Genomic DNA, 21110 nt, shown 5'->3' on the forward strand with positions numbered 1-21110 from the left:
ACTGCCCCCCGGGACCCCTGCACCCATTCAAACCCCCCCCCGTTCCCTGCCCTCTGACCGTCCCAACCCCTATCCACACTCCCGCACTCCCCTGCCCGCTATCCAACCCCATCTGCTCCCTGCCCCCTTACCAAGCTGCCTGGAGCACCAGTGGCTGGCTGGAGCCAGCCACACCACTGCGCCACCCAGAGCACTGAGTCAGGCCACGGCTCTGCAGCTGCGCTGCCCGGCCGCCCAGAGCATTTGTGCCTGCAGCACATTGCACTGAGGCTGCGGGGGAGGGGAAGGGGCCGGGGCCTAGCCGGCCGGGCAGGAGGGTCCTGCGGGCCATAGTTTGCCCACCTCTGTGCTAGAGTTTAATATGCTGGGAACTGAAAGTTATACATAAGCATATATGAAGGCAGCCGAAAAGTACAGGAAAGAGGGAATGCTGGAATTTAGCTTTGTCCATCTAACCTGTATTCCATTAAAGTGGCCTGCAGAGAGAAAATACAATGGGCCGCAGTGGGAGAGTGTAATAATCCCGTCCCACACCGAGGGACAAATTCCATAAGTCATTAGAAAGCTTGGGAGAAACCTCTGTAGAGTAAAGATCACACGGTTCACCTCAGAAAGCTGCCAACAGCTGTGTTGTGATATTATCAGATGCCCTGAAAGCTGCTCTGCATGGATCAAGAGCCCAAGCCTGAAACTACTTAGACAGTAAGTCTAAGACCAAGAGTTTTACCAACAGTTTTAATATTACAAGCATTTGAAGCCAACACTTTCAGAAGGTAAAAAAAATACTGATTTCTTTTGAAGCCAATATTGTAATGTACTGACCTTACAGGCAAATATTGACCAAAGGAAAAGGAGAAGGGGTCATTACATCATGACTTTAACGACATCTTCATTCAATATGCGCACCGTTACATATGTGAACTTTTTTGTCCTCAGCAGAAAAATCGACAAACCGAGAGAGATCTCATTACATGAGATAATAAAACATGAAGGTAGCCAATAAAAACACATTGAGCAGAGTTAAATTTCACTCAGGATTCCCACCAGAGGTTCTAAAAGCAGGGGTCAACGTGAGCCCTCTGCGTTTGAACTTTTAATGGAAACCCTAAGTAAATATTTTGTTACATATATTGATATAATGTGCACTGGCAGCTCTCAGGTTTGTGTTGCTAAAAGTATGACTCACTCATTCCCCTCCTACAACCCCCCTCCCCCCAAAAAAATCCAATCCAAGAGAACTTTAAGATACAGTATAGAGCTTTCTGTAATCAGCCAATATGACTTCTCTTAAGCCACTGCTTTTAATATGTCCTAGACAAAATACCATACTAATCTGTTCAGCAAAACGCTGCACAGGAATAACTACCGATCTCTTTCTTCTGGTTTATTTGCTAGGAAAATGAAAGATCTTTGTGGACAGAATAATGTGGTTTCCCAGAATTCCCCTCCGGATTTGTAGGTATTGTTTTCTTTTGTCTAACTGATTTTTGTTTCAATGTCCCAAAAGGAAAGGTTGTAATATGGAAATTATTTCTTAAGGAAAAAAGAGTGCGCAATCTGCAGAAAGGGATGAGTTAGACCAGCACATTCAGTTATAAAAAAGGACAAATGTTGAGGTCAGAAAAATACATGTCAGCACTGAGAACAGAGGCCTCTGGGAAAAGTAAGGATGATAAGCACAGTGCAGGCCACTGACGGCCCGCTGCATTCTACAAGGAAGTCCACATCCATCTTCATGTTTAATGAGGAAGTACAATTTCAGAGTAAATGGAGGCGGCAAGTCCCAGGATACAATGCTCCATCCTGAGTTTCTCGAGCAGCCCGTCTTCCCAAAGAAGCTTTACAAACCACACAGACTTGCTTCACCACTGAAATGCAGTTACCTCTAAAGATACAATGCAACCACAGCAGTGCACTCAACACAGACTTGTGTTCAAGCCATAGCAACCTTTAACAGAAGTTTAAGATCGGATGTAAAGAAGAATACTGCACCCAGTGATAAACGTATAGGAATTTAGTCAGGCAGATTATTCAGCTTGGAATCTAAGCAAGAGCTGAAAGCTAACACCTACTTCAGTGAAAAGTGCCATGGGATCTTTGATGGCCAAGAGAAGTCAGGACCTCGTGGTTTTATCTCATCTAAAACTAGTCAGCTTTAACAGAGATAAAACTAGATTCTTCACTCCCATTCTGACAATGCCATCGCTAGTTATGCTGCAGGCAGATGAGAAGTTTAGCATTAGGGCTGGACAAAACTAGGTTACTAGATGCTATTGATTAGGGAATATAGACTATGCCATGTATGTTGGAGGGAGAAAGAGGAACTGCTTGAAATCGAACAACTGCATTGCAAGACCCACCAACAAAGAGGAGTTTTCATCCAGAGCTCTACAAAGCAGAAAAACAGATCAAATGACTTGCTTTCACCCAGCAAAGCTTCCTTTAGGCTAACACATTTTGCAAGATTAACAGTAGCTGCGGTCATCACACTGATTACATGCAATCGTAGAAATGCTGCAACTGAAAAACAATCCTGTTTTTCACCTTGCAGAAAGACAGCAAAGCTTTTCCAGCAACACAATTCACTCCTAGTTTAACAACCATTCAGCAGCTGGATAAGACACAAATAATGGACTTGTGCCATCTCCAAGTTCCTGCAATACAGTGTGTGAGCTCATACTGAAGTTTAACAAACGACAGAGCTAACAATGATGCTTCACGAGGCTCCAATTGGTTTTAGAGAGGGGGCTCACTCTCTGATTTGAAAATCTAATTTGTTCGAGCCCACTCCCAGATGTTGTATGGATGCAAAGCTGATCAGACGCTGAAATCAAATGTGAACGTTTGTGTGTGTCACCTCGCAGGAGAGGTAAGAGCGAGCTCTTGTTTTTGACTTCTTCGCTGATGATCTCACTTTCTTGAACAAAAACAGTCTGAAGAACTTTTTTCCCTTCACTATTGAAAAAAGGATTAAAGAGGGGAGGAGGGGAGAGAAGAGAAAAGACTCTTTCAATCTTCAAGTGCTCAGCAAGAATTGCCAACACAGCGATGTGTGTCAAGTGTTTGTTCTAGGACTTTGAAAGCTGAAGTTTCTATTTATGGGAACGGCAAGTAAGACAACACCCTGGTAGTATATTCATATTCAGAGAAGGCAACCAAGCAAGTTAACGTTGCACAGGTTTTTGGCATGCACTGTATAGGAAAAAACAAACATTTCATGGCCACGAAGCTCAAAACCCAACATGAAGATAAGGTGGCAGACGACAATTCCTTAGAATTTGTACACTTCCTCCTGGTTTCTACCCCTCCACCACCAGGAGAAAAGATGACTTAAAAACTTCTGTTACTGTTCATCTGCAAATGTAATACAAGAGTATGGCTGAAACAAAGACAAACGACTAATTGAGGTTTGCTTACTATTAGCACTACAGAAGCGTAGGACCCCAAGCAAGAATTAGGGTCTCATTGTGGTAGGTGCTGCACAGAGAAGTAAAAGACAATCCCTGCCACAGAGAGCTCCCATTCTAGAACGAGGACAAGATGCAACAGGTGGATGAAACAAATAGAGGTAGGAGGGTTGGGAGGACTTGGTATCAGTAAAAATAGTACCCATTTGGTTACATGGCATCAGGTGGATGGCACTTAAGGTATGTCTACACAGCCCCTGGGAGGGTGCATCCAAGTGCAAGCAGACAAACACACTCTAGCTCTGCTGAAGGTAGCACACTAAAAAGAGCGGTGTGACCACAGAGGTAGGGGGGGGGGGTGGCTCAGGCAAGCTGCTTGAGTATACCTGGGGGTTGGGCTGAACTGTAGTTGGGTGCCCAGCACGAGCCGCCATCCAGGCCACCTGTGGCCATATTGCTAATTTTAGCGTGATAGTGCGTCTCTCGCTAGCCATGCTGGGAAGCTAGACATACCCTCTGAGTACACTGAGTCGTGGGGAAATGACTGGAACTCGTTACTACTAAACTTCTCTAGCACCAGTGGCATTCACGGTGCTTTAATATACACTATTACATGACGTTCCTGCCTCAGGGAATCCTCACACAATGGATGCAACAAGAGGTGTTAGGTCTATATTTACCTATTTTAGGCAGCAGCAAGACCATCACAGTAGCATATGGTCACCAAAGAAGAGCAAACAAGGATTACACTGGTACCTCCAAGTTTCATATACTAAAGTGCCTGGCTTGGAAGATATGGTGGAAGAAAAGTAGTTGTAAAAAACTGCCCACCAAAGAGTAAGTTATTTAGACTGCTCTGAAGCTCAAAGACTAAAAGAATAGCTTTTATTTGTCAGCTGAGGTCACTTTTCTAGCCCAGAATGCAAAGCTATTGTTCAAACAAAAGATGTGTTTTATTTCATTTATTTTAAAATAATGAGGGGAAAATGCTTAAACCTTACTTGCATGCCCTGTGGCCATTTTGGTTTCTGAAACCACATTGCAACTGGGCATGAATCTATTGCCTTGTTTACCAAGAAACTCTAAACCTTTTAATGGCACATGATGCTGGTCCAGCCCTCTGAAGTACAGTTACACATATTTTCAGTCATTAATATTTTTCCTCTCTCACTAAACCCTCCTGTTATCAGCTCCTTTGACATAAAACGTGGAAGAAAAACTTTTGGCAATAAAAACAGTCCCATGTCTTGAGTTAGTGGATGAGTAAGTGTGGAGCTAAGTTAGCATTTTCACACAATCGTCGTCAGGAAAGTTACTTTCTAAAAGATCTCCTGTATCTTCATTTCTGGAACCCGCAGAGCTGGGGGGTAGGGAGTTTAAGTACGCAATGTCTGCTAAAGTGAACATTCTGAAAAGAGGCAAGAACTGGCTATGCATACATAGTGTACAACACTACATGGCAAAGATACAGATGAGGTGCCATGGGCCACCAAGCTTCTCAGCAGGTGTCAGCTTCAGGGGAGGTTCCATTCCAAACCTCTCCACCGTAGATCAGAACTAGAAAGGCTCCCCAGCACCTACCATGATAGATACAACTCTCCTGCTTCCCACCCCATAAAGAGGCCTCTCCTTTCAGTAATAGCCTTTCTGAGGTCTTCAAGGCACTTGAGCTTCTCTCCACAATTCTACAAGATGATTAATTATTCATTATTTGTACTACGGTAGCATCAAGAGGCCTCAGCTGAGACTGGATCCCAAATCTGCTAAGCACTGTACCTACCCATAGTGAAATACAGCAATATTTCCAACCTCAAGCATTCAAAATTCATGAATCAAGCCCCCCAAATCATGAGATTTGCTTAAAAATAAAAGATTTTTACAAATAATTTTAGGTTATTTTTGTTTTCTGGCATCATAGCCTTCAGGGTTCACGTTTTCAAACTGTTTTCTGCATCTATGGGGGCTAGAAACTTATTAAAAAAAACCCAACAGATTCTCACTTAGTCACACAAATCCAGGAACTGGGGTTTTAAACAAATATTGCCACATGCGCAATACAATCATGAGCCAGCAACAAGCAGGTAGTCTCTGCCCCAAAGAGCTTACAAATCTAAATAGACAAGACAAACAAAGGATGGGTAGGGAACCAACAAAGAAAGACGTGTAATCTTAAAATGTTGTTTTCTCCCACTTGAAAGTCTTTGTACTTCCCGGTTTTCTGAAAATATCTGAGAACATATCCGGACAGCCAATGACATGAGCGATGCATTCAAGAATCTCTTCTGAGAACCAGGAAGTTCCAAGAGGATTGCACAGAAAGGGAGAAAAATAAGCTATAAATTAAACATTTTTTTAATATCACTAGTGTGATTAGTGAGGGCACCGAACACCAATCTGTGAATAACTCCTGCTTGCTGTGTAGCTCGCTCTTACAGTGCTGTTTTACTCTGAAAAATGCCTGTGTGAAAACAGCCCCTCATAATTCAACAGAGTTGGTCCTTGTGTGTACTGTGTTCATTCACACTCATCTATGCTCACTTCAGTGATTAAAAGGCTTTTTTCATCCCCCTTTTTATTCTGGTTACTTCAATATTGCTAGAAGAGTGAGAGCTGTAATCCCTTCCTCCTTGTGCAACCACAGCATTGTTGACTAATGGTTGATTTACACAGTTTGTGTATCGCTAGAAACTGATAAAGTTAAAGCAGTAACAGTTCCTTAGCATGGATGCAGCTGTACTGGTATAAAGGCATTTATAACAGCATAGCAGCATGGAGTTCTGCAGCACAGCCCTACCTCTCTTCTATTTATCTCTTAGATCATTTGCATGACAACAGTACTTGCATTTCAGAGTCCTTCTGCTCTAACCCGGAGGTCATCTAGCCCTCTGACATCAAGTGAGCACTGCGGAAGTGACTGCAGTTTTACAAACAGGATTAGGGTTGGCTTCAGGTAGGGGAAAAAACAGATGTAGATGTTCTCATGACGCGGCCTTAGCGATAAAGAACAAGTGAAGACGAAAAGCAGAAATATGAGACTGGAGCTAAACTGCTTCTAAGTGGAACATTTTCCAAAATTTCCATGGCTGTATCACCAGTTCTTCAAATCATTTTAGAATTATGAGGAGGAGACTAACTCCATCTATTAGTAAATTAAATACTGTACGCAGGTCTGTCATAGACCCACATACGGTTTTTGTCCACAGCAGCTAATAAATTAAGCATCCAATGTTCTAAAACCATTCCATAATAGGGTTTAAGAGCTACCTTTTATACTGCAAAACTAAATGTGTAGTACACCTTCATAACAAGGCGTCTCCTGGCACTTTACAAACAATGCATTAGAGAGCCCTGGTTTTATATGCCAAAATCCTAAGCCAAATCATTTAAGTTTAGATTTAAATACTAGGGGCAGACTTGACATTTGAAATCTCCGCTAAGAACGAATTCCACAACACTTCCCAGCTCTGAAGGGCAAGTTCTGAGAGGCAAGTGGAAAGCTCTCGATGAGCACCAGTCATGAGAGTGCACGTTGTGCAATTCTTTACCAGGAAAGCAGTGTACACCTTTGAAGCACTGGGGATGTCCTGTGAACTTTCAGCTCCTGTGACAAGGCTTGCTGCTGAATTTTGAACCAGCTGCCTGTGATACCATGTCACATTCCTGAGACAGGCAAGCACAGCATTGCAGGAGCCCACTTCTGTGGTCACTAAGGCATCGGTTGCTTCTAAACCAGTTTCTGACAATAGGTACTGCTGCTCTCAAGATGGTAAAATTTTCACAAGCACCTAAGTGGTTTAGGAAGCCTAAGCCCTACTGACCTTGCACGAGACTGTAGGCCTGTGGGTGACTCAGGCTCTGGATATCCCCAGTGAAGACCACAGAACCACGTCTCCCATTGGGATGGCAGACATAAGCAGGGAGACCCAACCATCCAAATCCTGTATGCGCATAAGCATTTATACTCTAGCAGACAGTATCCAAATAGAGAGCGCAGCCTGCTTGTTGGCTTCATGCTTTTATGAAAGGTTACCAACTGAATTCCAACTAGAAAGTGTCAATATAAATGAGAACAGAATTGGCAAGAAGTTGCCTGGCTGGTGATCTTGATCATTCAGGTGAGGCGCGTAAGAATTACTTTGTGTAAGAGTTCCTATTGGAAAATTAAGTTTGATATTTTCACAGAGGGGAAACGCCCTCGGGAGGAACATACCAAATATTTACAAGGGCAGAACTTACTACTGCATGTATGAAATAAATGTTTAATTGCAGGCTAGAGGGCAAAGCAGTGAAGCATCCCAGAGATCAAGTCCCCCACATAAAAAGCTGAGCTTTATTTATATCACTGAGCAAGAAGTAAAAGGGAAACATGAAAGACACAAGTTTATTCGTGCTAAGCGTCAGGATGAATGAGAGAACTGCACAACTGGTCAGGCAGGCACACCATGGTGGTGGGAAAAGAGAGCATCATATTTCTCTGAAGCATCGAATACTGATCCACCGTGGAGGCAGGATATCAGACTAGCTGACCCTGTCTCTGGTCTTCTCTGGCAACACCTGTGTACACACTGCAAGCAGAAAGATGGACGAGGCCCGGGTGGGAAACTGCTGCAGGCGAAGGAAAGCGCTCTCCCATTTCTGTGATGTCACCTGTTTAGATAGGAAGCTCTTTGAGGCAGGGTCCTGTTTTCCCACCTAGGGCGACCAGATGTTCCAATTTTATAGGGACAGTCCCGATATTCTGGGCTTTTTCTTATATAGGTGCCTGTTACCCTCTACCCCGTCCCGATTTTTCGCACTTGCTATCTGGTCACCCTATTCCCACCATGTGTGCAAAACTGCCTAGCAACTTTTGGATATTGCATAAACAGCGAGTTCTCTTAAGCAGCACTATCAGTTAAACTGGCTTTTTATTCAAAAGATCAATGGATAGAAAAAAAAATAATGCGCAAAGGACTAGAAATATGGAAAAAACACTGCTGGTTTCTCTGTTGAACACAGAATCAACCAGGCAGGGAGCACCAGAGATAGAAGGTCTGGGCGAATATTCCTGACTCGGGCCCCAAGTGAACCTTTGTTCCAGATCTTTTTCCCAACAAATGGCAGCTGGAGACACACTCAGATTAAACCTCCCATTAAGACAAGTTGTTAAGCAGGTCAGTGAGGCAGTGATTGTGCTTCTGTGAAAACACATTTCCATCTCAGAAGGAGCTCCTTGCTGGTAGCTGAAAGTTGCCACAGGAAACTGAGATTGGCTGTAACAAGACTTTTCTTAACAGCAAGGCTCACAGCCAATGTGGTGAAGGGAAAAGGGACAAATTTCTGGCATTCAGACCACAAATTGTTTCTATTGCTATCAAAGTCCCACTCAAGAAGCTAATTCTATCAGGAAATTCGCATTCATCGACTACAGAGAGATGGGAAGTGGCACCCAACAGCCTTCAAGATAAATTACAATCATTTTGGGTGTAGGAGGTCGCCCTGTTCCTGAAATGAAGGTCTGAAGGGGGGAGGGACCAAGGTTTCTTTTCTACGAGGTGGGTCCCTTTTGTGATGTCTACATTGAACACAGTCACGTTGCCCAAGCTGCATGGGCCTTGGCCTTCAAACAGACCTTGCGATTCAGTAACAGCCAAACATGTCGAAGGTATTTCCTTCAAGCAGCCTTGACATTTCAGCTTCTTTTAGGATAGGAGGTAGCCTCTGAGCTTTCCCTATATTTGTTTTTCTACCCTTCGTATCTTCCTGTCATCCAACTTTATATTTATACCCTTCCTAAAAGCTTACTTCTGAACTAGTTTTTACACTTTCCAAGTAATGAACATACAGTTAATGACCAAGAGGTACTGTACTGAATTATACTGTAAGGGGATTTTTTTCCCTCCACTATAACTGAAATCTTAAAGTCCTAAGAGTTGGCAAATTAAAAACTAAATCAAACCTCCAGCTAACTGGGTATTTGCTATGAATATTTTTTATGACAGAATCTTTGGTATTTGGACAAAAAGAACAAAATTCAGGAGTGAGATTAACTGTGTGGGAGTTTATTTTCAGCTCCATTCGTACTCTTTAGATGGGTCTGCAGAGTCCGATCTATTCGCTGACAAAGCCCAGTTTCCACTAGATTTTCCTGTGCTCTGCCTATGAGTTGAAGTTTTTCTTCATGGACACTCTTCAGGCATCTGGCCTTCAAGGCCCTTTGCAAAGAATGGAAATCCCAGGTAGGATGTCTCCAAAAGGTAGTATCCGAAAAATACTCCGAAGCCCTTTATCCAATTACCAGACTCCTGAATTGCAGAGACTTCAACGCTTGCTTTTTGGTGTTTTCTTGAATATTTAATTGAAGCTTATTTTTTACCCCATACCGATAAATGATCATAAGATCCACTGGTACATGAAAGTCTATACCCCTAAATCTTTGGGAATTGTCCCAGGTCCTGAATGTATTAAGTTATTTACCCAGGTCTGAGTTGTAACTTTGATTGGAGAGCTCATTCTCATGGCAAGAACAAACCAAATGACCATTATTAAATGTCTATGCTGCTGCTTGCATAACCAAGTTCAAGTATTGTATGCATGCTTGCTAATTCAAATTGCCCATATTCAAATTGTAAGCTTTCTGGAATAGAAGCAGAGTCTTTTTTTTAATTAGCCAAAGCACCATGCAAAGTTGTCATGCAATCTATATCTACAGAAGGATTTCATGTAGTGAATCGTGCACACGTTCAACAATTTAAGCTTTCACTTAATCTTCATGAAAACTTGCTTTTAAATAAATGAAAGAAACAAAATTATAGTTAGAGCCTAACAACTGCTACCCCAAAACAGGTCATGGTTCCATTCTCTATTAGCTTCCATCCCGTGCTTCTCTACCAAAACTATCCAGGTACAGCAGAACTTCAGAGTTATAAACTGACCGGTAAACCACACCCCTCATTTGGAATCAGAAGTACAAAATCAGGCAGCAGCAGAGACCGGGGACTGTGTAATACAGTACAGTGTTAAACACAAACTGCTAAAAAAAAAAATAAAGGGGAAGTTTAAAAAAGATTTGACAAAGTAAGGAAACTGTTTCTGTGCCTGTTTCATTTAAATGAAGATGGTTAAAAGCAGAATTCTTCTTCTGCCTAGTAAAGTTTCAAAGCTGTAGTAAGTCAATATTCAGTTGTAAACTTTTGAAAGAACCACCATAACATTTTGTTCAGAGTTACAAACGTTTCAGCGTTACATACAACCTCTATTCCCGAAGTGTTCATCACTCTGAGGTTCTACTGTATTGGGAACAGTACATTTTCTCTTGAACCACCATTTATTTGGGGCCAGGTTGCAATACCCTTATTCATACTGAACAGTACCTTACACCATGGGTAGTCTCAATGATTTGAAGGGTGACACAATCTGGCTCTCCATGATCCCATTCCACTCTAGCCTTGAAAAATTAGAGGTGATGCCTGCTAACGTAGGAACAACCAACTTTTCATTTAAAACAACAAAAGTGTAAGATACACTATGAGTAGTGCAATCTATCTAGTATTACACGGGAACACATACAGTAGCCATCTGTATTTGAGATAGACCGGAATATACACTGCATATTGCAAAGAATTTGTAACCACAAGCACTGGATGGAAACCCAGGGAAATGTACCTGTTTCTAATCATTGTAACATGTCTCTTTCACTTTCCCAGTGAAATAACATAGTTCAGTTCCCAAACAAGAAACCACTGGGTTAATCAACTGGTAACATTGAGTTGTGTTAACTAATCACATCAGATACCCTAGGAAAAACTGCTTGCCTGTTCCCCAGAATCCCACTGCTTACATGTCCTTTTTCCCCCCCCCTTCATATTTGACTCCTGCAAAAACCTTTTCTTACGTAAGTTGCAATTTATGGTCCTTTTGCATTAGAATCACATACTGATGTGTGGTTTCCATCATTTTCTCTCCAATCCACATCAGGTATCTGTTTCTCTTAAACACCTATCCCCAAAGGAAGGAAGAAAGTGCCACACTCAAAGAATATAACTTTTGTTCCAACACCATTCAGTATTATAGTGTTTATTCTAAGCACGTTACTCCAAGAAGGTTGCTGCATGGTTTGCTGCAGGATCCAAATGGAGTAGTTGAAAGCTCTATTATTGTATTGCCAGCCAGCGGCGGCTCCAGGCACCAATGCTCCAAGTGTGTGCCTGGGGCGGCAAGCCACGGGGGCGTGGCCTGCCGGTCCCTGCGAGGGCGGCACTCAGGCTGCCTTCGGTGGCTTGCCTGCAGGAGGTCCGCCGGTCCCGTGGATTCGGCGGCAATTCGGCGGCGGGGACGCCGAAGCCGCGGGACTGGCGGACCTCCCACAGGCATGCCGCCGAATCCGCAGGACCGGGGACCTCCTGCAGGCAAGCCATCAAAGGCAGCCTGCCTGCCGTGCTTGGGGTGGCAAAAAAGGTAGAGCCGCCCCTGTTGCCAGCTCAGGGAAGATTTAAGCAAAAGCTACCAAGTAGCTAGGAGGGATAAAGCTGGATAAAAGGGTGACCAGAGTATTATTATTTATGTCTTGTAAAGCAGTACAGAAATGCCAAGACACTTTACAAAATGAAAACTAAGCTCCTGCAGTGCAGGTTACAGGCAAACAACAAGGACTGAAAGACAAGATGAACGTCTGGCCACTTCAGATGTTAGTGAACATGTATTGAGGGTTACAAGGGGTTTTAAATGATTTATTCAACCCATAAGTCACTACAGTTCATAAGGAAGGAGGACATTCCAGGAATAGAGGACAAGATCAAAGACATCACAGAAGTGGGGATGAGGAATGGGTCATCCAAAAAAGCAGCATGAAGGTAGGCAAAAGAAGACAGGAGAAGGGAGACTAAGAAGATATGGAAGGCAGTGAAGGCAAGTACAAGTGACACCAGCTTGATTGGAGAGGCCATTGTGAGCCAGGGAAGGGGGGTTACAGAGGGGTGAGTACGGCTGCAATTACACATGAGTCTGGCAGGGACTAGATGGGAGGCTTCAGTGTCAGGAAGGCTAAAGAGGAGGAAGTCAAGGGATGAGATGACAGACCTGGGAAAGAGTTTAGCAGAGAGGATGGAAAGGGACGGACCGACCTTGGAAAGGTTACAACGATAAAACCCAGGAGATCTGGTGAATGTGTCTGTGTGGGACCCCCTGCTCCAAAATACAGCACACCAGTGTCATGGGGAGAAGACCAAGGGGGAACCATGGTGATAATAGGTTTAGATATATTCTGCTCTGATTCAGCCTTAAGTTACGGAATTTTTCTCTCAGTAATAACAGCAACTAGATTTTGTAAAATAACATGGGGCTGAGAAGAGGGGAAGAAGTTCCACTGGACCTGAGGTGGTTTTCAATCACCACGTAAAACGACGTGGGTAATGTGATTTAGTGGATTCTGGTAGGGATGTTACACAGCAACTCTGTAAACATGGTTAACAATATCACTTCAAAACTGGAGTCACGAAATGCACATAGAGAACAGACAACCCACTAGCAACGTACCCGAAAATATACGGATACTCTTCAGCTAATTATTTCCTACCACAGTCCATAGAATTTCTGAAACAGGAAATTGTTTGCTTTTAAATTTGTCAAATATCAACTCCGTTTCCACTAGCAAGTAGCCAACAAACATGTACAACTGACCCGACTGTGATACGTTATTGGAAATCTGCCAGATGTCTACAAATAATTCCCACAAACAGCATGGCGAATATTTGAAATTTGAGCAGTTTTACTGGACATACTAGTCACATGGTATGCTTCTGTTCCATGACTGGATGAGAATCATTCTTAGGTTCTCTTTTCTGGTGAAAATTTTGATGATTGTAAGTTCAAAGTTTGCTTTCCATGAACATTCAGCAATATTTGCTTGAATTTAATTGTTCTGATACACATTGCTGGCTGCCAGTAATCTCATTCACTAGACTATGTGCAGAAAGCATCAAAGAGACTACAAATACAAAGAAAATGAATTTGTTTAAGAACTCAATTATTCACTGAATGTTTTCTACATCATTCACAGAGCTCTAACTGCAATTCAGATTTGTCTCCTACTCTGTAAGTGTGGTTGACCATCTAAACGAAGTACAGTATGGAAATAAAATTATTTGTGTAACAGCTTTAGAACTATTGGGGCAGATTGTTTTAAAAATAGACATATATCGATGTGAACAGTATGTTTAACTCCATGTTTCTTGGTATCATTAATGAGGAGCATGACAGTTAATCAAAGGCAGCTTCCAATGTAAGATGGTTCCAGAATTGAACTAGTGCATTTCCTGACATACATCCTAGAAAAGCTCCCAACTGCTGCCTAATTTTGCCATGAGATTCTGCAGCAAATATGTATTTACAAAAAACTACCGCGTCTATCTCCTCATTCATTCCTTGTCTCCTCCCCTGAGGGCATCTCCCATTGTAATGGATCTGTGGGCTCTCCTGCAGAAATAGATTAATCATATATATTAATTACCGAGTGAGCATAGTACACAGAAGTCTCCCTCCAATGACAGAAACTAGTGAAGTCCGCAGGTTTCAGTTGTGAAACTTACAACCTTATGTCTCTCTTTGTACGTTGCATAAGATCCTTCAGGCCAGGAAGCTTTCATCGCTCTGAATAAATTAACACAAATGTTCAAGGGGAGAGAAGGCTTCTAGCCTTAGAAAGCACCAATATCTAAAGCCTTGGCAAGTGGGTTTTTTTTTCTTTATTATTTATGATGGGTGATGCAGACCACCAGAGAGATTTTCTGAATTGGGTACTGCATTCAATAGTGATTTTTAGAGCTCTTCTGACCATCAAGAATGTGCCAGGTGTGTTTTTAAATTTTTTTCACATATGGACAAAAAAAAAGATGAAAAAAACCACAATAATTTCTTATAACTGGGTTTATTTTTGGAATAAGGCTGCATTAACTCTTAGCAAAACTTTGCCCTCATGCGAGAGGCAGTTCTGCTGTTCCCGGATAAGACTTGCACAACTGAAAAAGATACTTGCCCAAGTAATTGCAACCAGGATGACATCCCTTAAAGAGAGAAATTCTCAGGGCACCCCTGACAAGGAATCAAAGGGGTGCTGCACCTGGGCACTCGGTACAAGAGTTAGCTCCCCAAGTGGAGCTCTATTGACATACAGTTGAAAAGCGAGGCAGACCTTAGAAAGCTTATGTCTGGATTAGAGGACAATCTGGCTCCTGCTTGCTGCCGCTGCTGAGCTGGAAATAGCTACCACTTGGATTTTAGAGTCTGATTTAGGCTCATATTAAGACTTTACTGTAAGACCTTCAATAACAATAAGTGTGTGTGTATATATATTGTTTGCCTTTGCCTTGACTGCAAATACCCATGATAATGATTTAGCACTAGGCCTTACCTATAGACTGGGCCCTCGAAGATGCCACGTGTGGAATACAGGTGTGTTACGAACAAATCCAAATCCCCTAATTTAATGATGATCTCAAAGAAACAATATAGAGACTTTATTATCTGCATTAACATGAATATGATCATCATGCCATATTTCTAAATCAAATGCACTATGGAAGCTTTTCTGAATTAAACAGAGCTCTCTCAAGTCCATCCACTACTTGTTTGGCAGTGCAGGTATTCAAATGGGAAGCTCTAAAAGTCAAATCTTCAGGATTTGGCACATGGAATGTTTTGTCCTGCAGGTTTACTGTACAGTAGAACCTCAGAGTTACGAACACCTCGGGAATGGAGGTTGTACATCACTCTGAAACGTTTCTAACTCTGAACAAGACGTGATGGCTAGTCTTTCAAAAGTTTACAACTGAACAGTGACTTAATACAGCTATCAAACTTTACTGTGCAGAAGAAAAATGCTGCTTTCCCTTTATTTTTTTTAGAAGTTTACATTTAACACAGTACTGTACTGTATTTACTTTTTTTTCCCCCCTCCCATCTCTGCTGCTGCCTGATTGTGTACTTCTGGTTCCAAATGAAGCATGTGGTTGACTGGTCAGTTAGTAACTCTGGTGTTCGCAACTCTGAGGTTCTATTGTATAATAGTTTCAAGTCGAGACTAGGCAAAACAGAAAACTTAAAAGGCAAATAGCAAGAGCGAAATGCAAGTTCAAGAGGTACAAACTGCTCATGCAAGTATAACTGTTTTCCCGCAATAAATACCAAGAGGGAATTTCAGCCAACAAGGACCTTCAAAAAGGTATCATGTTCTTTTATCCAGGTACAGCGTATCCCAGATCATGCTAAACATTCCAAACTAAACAAACCCAATGCTTGAAGGAAGGCTGAAAGCATTGGGTTTGTTTAGTTTGGAAAAGAGAAGACTGAGAGGGGACATGATAGCGGTTTTCAGGTATCTAAAAGGGTGTCATAAGGAGGAGGGCGAAAACTTGTTCACCTTAGCCTCTAAGGATAAAACAAGAAGCAATGGGTTTACACTGCAGCAAGGGAGGTCTAGGTTGGACATTAGGAAAAAGTTCCTAACTGTCAGGGTGGTTAAACACTGGAATAAATTGCCTAGGGAGGTTGTGGAATCTCCATCTCTGGAGATATTTAAGAGTAGGTTAGATAAATGTCTATCAGGGATGGTCTAGACAGTATTTGGTCCTGCCATGCGGGCAGGGGACTGGACTCGATGACCTCTCGAGGTCCCTTCCAGTCCTAGAATCTATGAATCTATGCATCTATGCAGTTCTACTAAAACTTAAAACTCAAATGAGGTCTATTAGCCCAGTAGATATAACTCCCACAAAGACTGAAGAAGACAGATACAACTCAGATAAAGTTACAACTCTTATTATGACAGTCATGTTGGTTCCGCATATACCGATGCCAAGAGTTAAGAATACAGTTTAAAGAGTTCTGCTTTAAGAGGTTTCAGAAATAGGGCAATTAAAAGAAGAAAATAAAACTTGTTTAATACTCTACTCACATTTAAGAAGAACAGGTTTGCATGGAAAATTAAACATGAATGTGTGTGCCAAATGCTAAAAATAAACACTGGGAGAGTATTTTGTAAGATACATGTCATACCATCAGGAAGTTGTTTGCAGGACAAGGCATCATCAAGGTCCCTGGCAGTTGATGGATCAATGGTGAAGATGCATTCTTTCCTATCAATAAAAAAAAGGGAACTTAACATCTTTTTTTGTTTTGCACCCAGACACACAGCCCATCAGAAAAGCCCAGCCAACAGTGAAGTTTTCAGGAGCAAGGCCATTGAAACATATCACATCTTCCAATCTAACTGCTTCCCCAACCTTCAGAGATCCCTTCAGAAGCAACCTTCCAACATGAAAAAGGCATTTGGAATAATGGAACAATTAGAGGATACTGACTTGTGTGACTTGTGTCCCCCCTTGGAACTGTTTGTTTTACACCTTTCTCATCTAATTATCAATTTTCCTCCACAAAAATAAACAATCCATCCCGCAAAGTTCCACTGACTTCCACTGGGGTGAAAAGTTCTTCCTGCCCCAACTCCTTTTTGACAAAGTAGGAAACAAAAATATGACAATTTTATACATTTTTTTAACAGTGTTTACAAATAACGAACTTTGGCATTGTGACTTGATACTGGAGTAAGTCATCTGAAGACAGGGAGTACAATGGAGCAGGAGACCTTCCAAGTATCTGGCAGGGACAGAACAGAGTGAGGGTACGTGAATGGAGGAGCTTGCAACACTTGAACATATCCAGCCTTTCAAAATTGACTAGCCCTGACACACATCTGCTCATGCACTCTACTCCTCATGAATAATAATAATAATAAAGGAATGGTATTTAATTCTCCTGGGGCAAGTAGAATTTTGCAGGTTTTCCTTACTTGTTTGTTAACACAAAGTACAGAGCCAGTGGGAATAAAAATGAATGACTTGATGGCCATAATGGAATTATGAATGAAAGGCTGATGGAAACAGACTAGTCTCCACAAAATCCTGGAGCTTTCAGGAGCCCACTGGCGAAGTTGTATGTTGCCTGTAGGAAATACAAATCTGCAGATATATTCCAAACACAGCGTATGTAAGTGCTCTGAATTCTCAGTATGCTGGGAACCTGTATTTCTCTAAGTACTGCACCGGAGTTGAGTAAAAGGAGATTGTCACCAGCTAGTAAAACTAAATTGAACATGAATAACCTTCATCTCTTGTCCTAAACAGTTGTGAATAAAGCCAGATGCCACGTCCTCTCTAATACCACGGACAAAGTTAGAGCAAAATGGAGTCTGCAAAATGTTTAAGATCCAAGTTGAAAGATCACAGAGTGAAATCAAGTGACACTGTCTGTTTGGCCTCGGTTCAGTCCTTAGTGAGCAGACACTGTACAGTAAAGTGTTTCATGCAATCATGCATGTTATAGCGAGACTATTGTGCATCTCTAGGAAAAAACGGGCTTTAAAAAAGATTTGAATCAGCATGAACATCAGAAGAAGTTAGAGACAGAAGTAGATGCTAGGTCAGCTAGCTAGAATTAGCTAATCAATTTTTTAGCACTCAGAGGCCTCGGTTAAGACTGAGGTAGGTGTCCTGCAGACACATTAGAAGGTGCAGGCCCCCTGCCTCAAAGAACTTACAACTACATATACATATAATCTGTATAATATCTTATGTCGATAGACACAGTCATATATCAATAGTAGTGGAATTATAAAAATACCAGAAATGGGAAATAAATCTAGATAGGCAGCAGGTTTGTTCCAAGAGAGATAAGACAGAACACAGCGTTTGACTTCAAGAACCATTACATATTAAAGAGCAGTTTGGCAGAATACACTAGCGAGCTGTAAGCTGAAGCCTAGGGCTTGAGTGCCCAACAAATGAATCATTTTAAATTCCTACGTCAGGGGCCCCCTTCAGTGGGGGCTGAACAAACTACGGCAAACTTCCTGTAATGCACGTGGATTGTGGCGGGGATCCAACTGCAGACAGTTCTGGGGCGTGCAGTGGTGGAATTGGAGTGGGGTGGGTGCTACAGCATTTTTTTCTTTCCAGTATAATCTTAAAAATGAGTGCAAACCCCACAAAACACATGCTGACGAAGTGAGGCTGCTGAGGGATAGAGACCTGATTCTCTAGCTATCTCCTTTCTGGCCAATTTCTCTCTTCAAATCAGTAAGTCTCAGTTCATTGATGCTACAGGAGATGCACAGCTGAGAAGCACAGCGCACTTCTCCTGCCCCAGAGGAACATTGTTTATTAAATTGCAAGAAGTGTGTGGGTTAGTTAAGGGAGGAAGGGAGGGATTATGTTTACATTTAAAGGAATATTGCCAAACATATCTAGATATTAAACAGTACACGTGTCATGTGAATTTAGAAGCTTTAAAATCTAAGGGTGTGCACCTGTGTGCACACAGGTCTGTGTATTTCTAGCACACTTATTACTGTAGTTCTTAGATGTTACTGGTAGTATCTATTGCTATTTGTCTGATATTAGCATAAATTTGTGCAGTTCTGCCAAATATACTAAGGAGATTTCTAATGCACCTAACTTCCATTAGCCTTTGAAAATCTCCCCCAATCCATTAGTTTGCTCATCCTATAGCAAACCTGCCTAATCCTCAGATAAATGTTCACTTCTGGTCCTTTATTATATATATCCAAACAAATTGGAAATAGCTAGTGATACTGGAAGATGCAAGATCTTCTAAACTGCACTGATTTTGATCTGCTTACAGTCCAACTATCCAGCACCATAAATCAACCAATGTAATGACCTACAAACCATCTTGCTTCCATAAATACATACTCCTTACATTAAAAATCCATCAATGAATGGAATTTCAAATGATCTCATTCCAAGGAACAGTGCTTACATAATGTCCCTATTTACCATTCTTCGAAGAATCACGTATGTACAGTGCAAGCAAACCCTCCACGTACACTAATATGCCACGTGCTTGCCTGCCTGGTAAGGCATGAGGCAATAGGTAAGCAGGTACTTACTGTAACCATCCCAGAGAGACAGCTATCATATATAGTCTTACTTTTTCAGGGCATTTAATTTAAGATAGCAGACAACACTGACCTGAAACCAACTGCCCACTTTACAGTGACAAGGTTTAAAGGAAGGGATTAAGAGCTTCTTAAATCCAAGTATGTGGGTTCTTGTTTCAATGGAATAGATAGCTTATTCCAGCTGTTTTGGGCTGCAACCACAAATGTGCGCCACCCATAGCGATTTGTAGCTCTAGGCAGTTTAAAAATTAATAGACTGGTTTCAACAAAGTGCACATTTGCAGTCTGCGTTGGAAAGAAGGGAACATAAATATGCCAGTGCCAAACTCTGAATACATTTATACAATGTAGCAACTAATGGAGCTGCTTTGCTTTCACACACTTGGCCAATTAAATCTATTGTAGAGGTCAAGGGTGGGGCCCGAGTTCATGAGAACACAAACCAGCAGGGATTGTTGTATATACTTCCAGCCTCTGTAGTGCTACCACAGATGCATTTCATATGCTATATCACCAGAATCCAGGATAAGCATTCGCTACTGCTGAGCAACCTGCTTTCTTGCAAAAGCTAGCCTGATACAAGGCTCCTAGAGTGAGGTATTTATCCTTATATATGTCCAAATGAAGGCACCCCTTACATGCAGCCATGTGCAGTATAGTTAGGGTTCTTTTAACAACATGTCCAAAATGGGGGGGGGGGGGGTTAACTACTCAAGGGATCTGAACCTGGAGCCTTTTAATGAGAGTTTTGCCTTGTGCAAAGACTGTGGGGTCACAGAAAGTCTCTGAACAAGCAATATGATGCAAAAAGTTCCACAGAATAAGGGCTAAGTGGACCAAGTCCTGGATCCAAGTAGCCAAGAGGCAAGCATACAGAATACTGGAACGAAATTCTGAAGCAAGCACCTCTGACTTTGTGGTGTGGGAGTGCTCAACTTGTATCACAAAGTGATGCTTCTGTAGCAGGGTAGGAGGCATAGAAAGAGTCTTTACATTGAATTCTGCATAACAGTGACTGCATGATTCACGTAATAAATAAACCCTCTGGTTTTGATTTTTATCATTATTACAGGCAGCTGCAGGAGCCAGTACTGCAAAAAACAGAGGCCCAAATGCAGCATTTACAGTCATTCTATTATCCACTGACCTATATACTGATTGAAGCCCCATCCCTCCAATCCAAGGACAGATATAGTCTCTAGTATCTCCTCTGATTCCTTCAACCAGCTAACACCACCTCTAATCTCTACTGTGCTTCAGCTAGCTCTCTTTCACCCAGAAGTCTCAGTCACTTCAAGACACCGACTGTGTCTGTTGAAACGGACAAGGTGCAGTTTCACCAGCGTACCAATAGTCCTGCAAACCAAATCATCTCACTCCTTGGCACGCGTTCCTATGGCCCTACATGCATTGAAAATGAAGGGTGACAGACCTGACATAAACCACTGCCAAGTGGAGATAAGAAATTGCTCATCGCTCCTCTCGGACTGATGAGAAAAGCCCCTCAGACTCTTCCACATGTCCCTGCCAGAGTCTGCACCTGTAATGATACCTCCTCCATAGGCCATGGTACAATAGCTCCCAAAAGGGTCAGCCCATGAGCTCCCTGTAACCAGTGGGTGATGGCAAAACCAACCCATGGTAGGTTTTTATTAACAAAACTCAGAGCAGCCGCAATTTCCATGCACCTGTCAAGGAAGAGACTGTTTAAGTGCAAGCAAATATTATGGCTACATGCACATGCAATAACA

General features: G+C 42.1%; 1 protein-coding gene across 3 annotated transcripts in view; it reads right to left on the minus strand.

The window, feature by feature from the left end:
* Nucleotides 1-21110, minus strand: part of DIS3L2 (DIS3 like 3'-5' exoribonuclease 2) — a 256668-nt gene that overhangs the window by 109344 nt on the left and 126214 nt on the right. For all 3 annotated transcript variants that reach the window (XM_026650106.1, XM_026650109.1, XM_026650108.1), the window contains one exon: nt 16437-16516. In XM_026650106.1, coding sequence (XP_026505891.1) covers nt 16437-16516 — 80 coding nt within the window. The remainder of the gene's footprint in view (nt 1-16436; nt 16517-21110) is intronic.

The sequence above is a fragment of the Terrapene carolina genome, unplaced genomic scaffold (genome assembly GCF_002925995.2).
Source record: "Terrapene carolina triunguis isolate 2854851 unplaced genomic scaffold, T_m_triunguis-2.0 Scaffold88, whole genome shotgun sequence".
NCBI lineage: Eukaryota > Metazoa > Chordata > Testudines > Emydidae > Terrapene > Terrapene triunguis.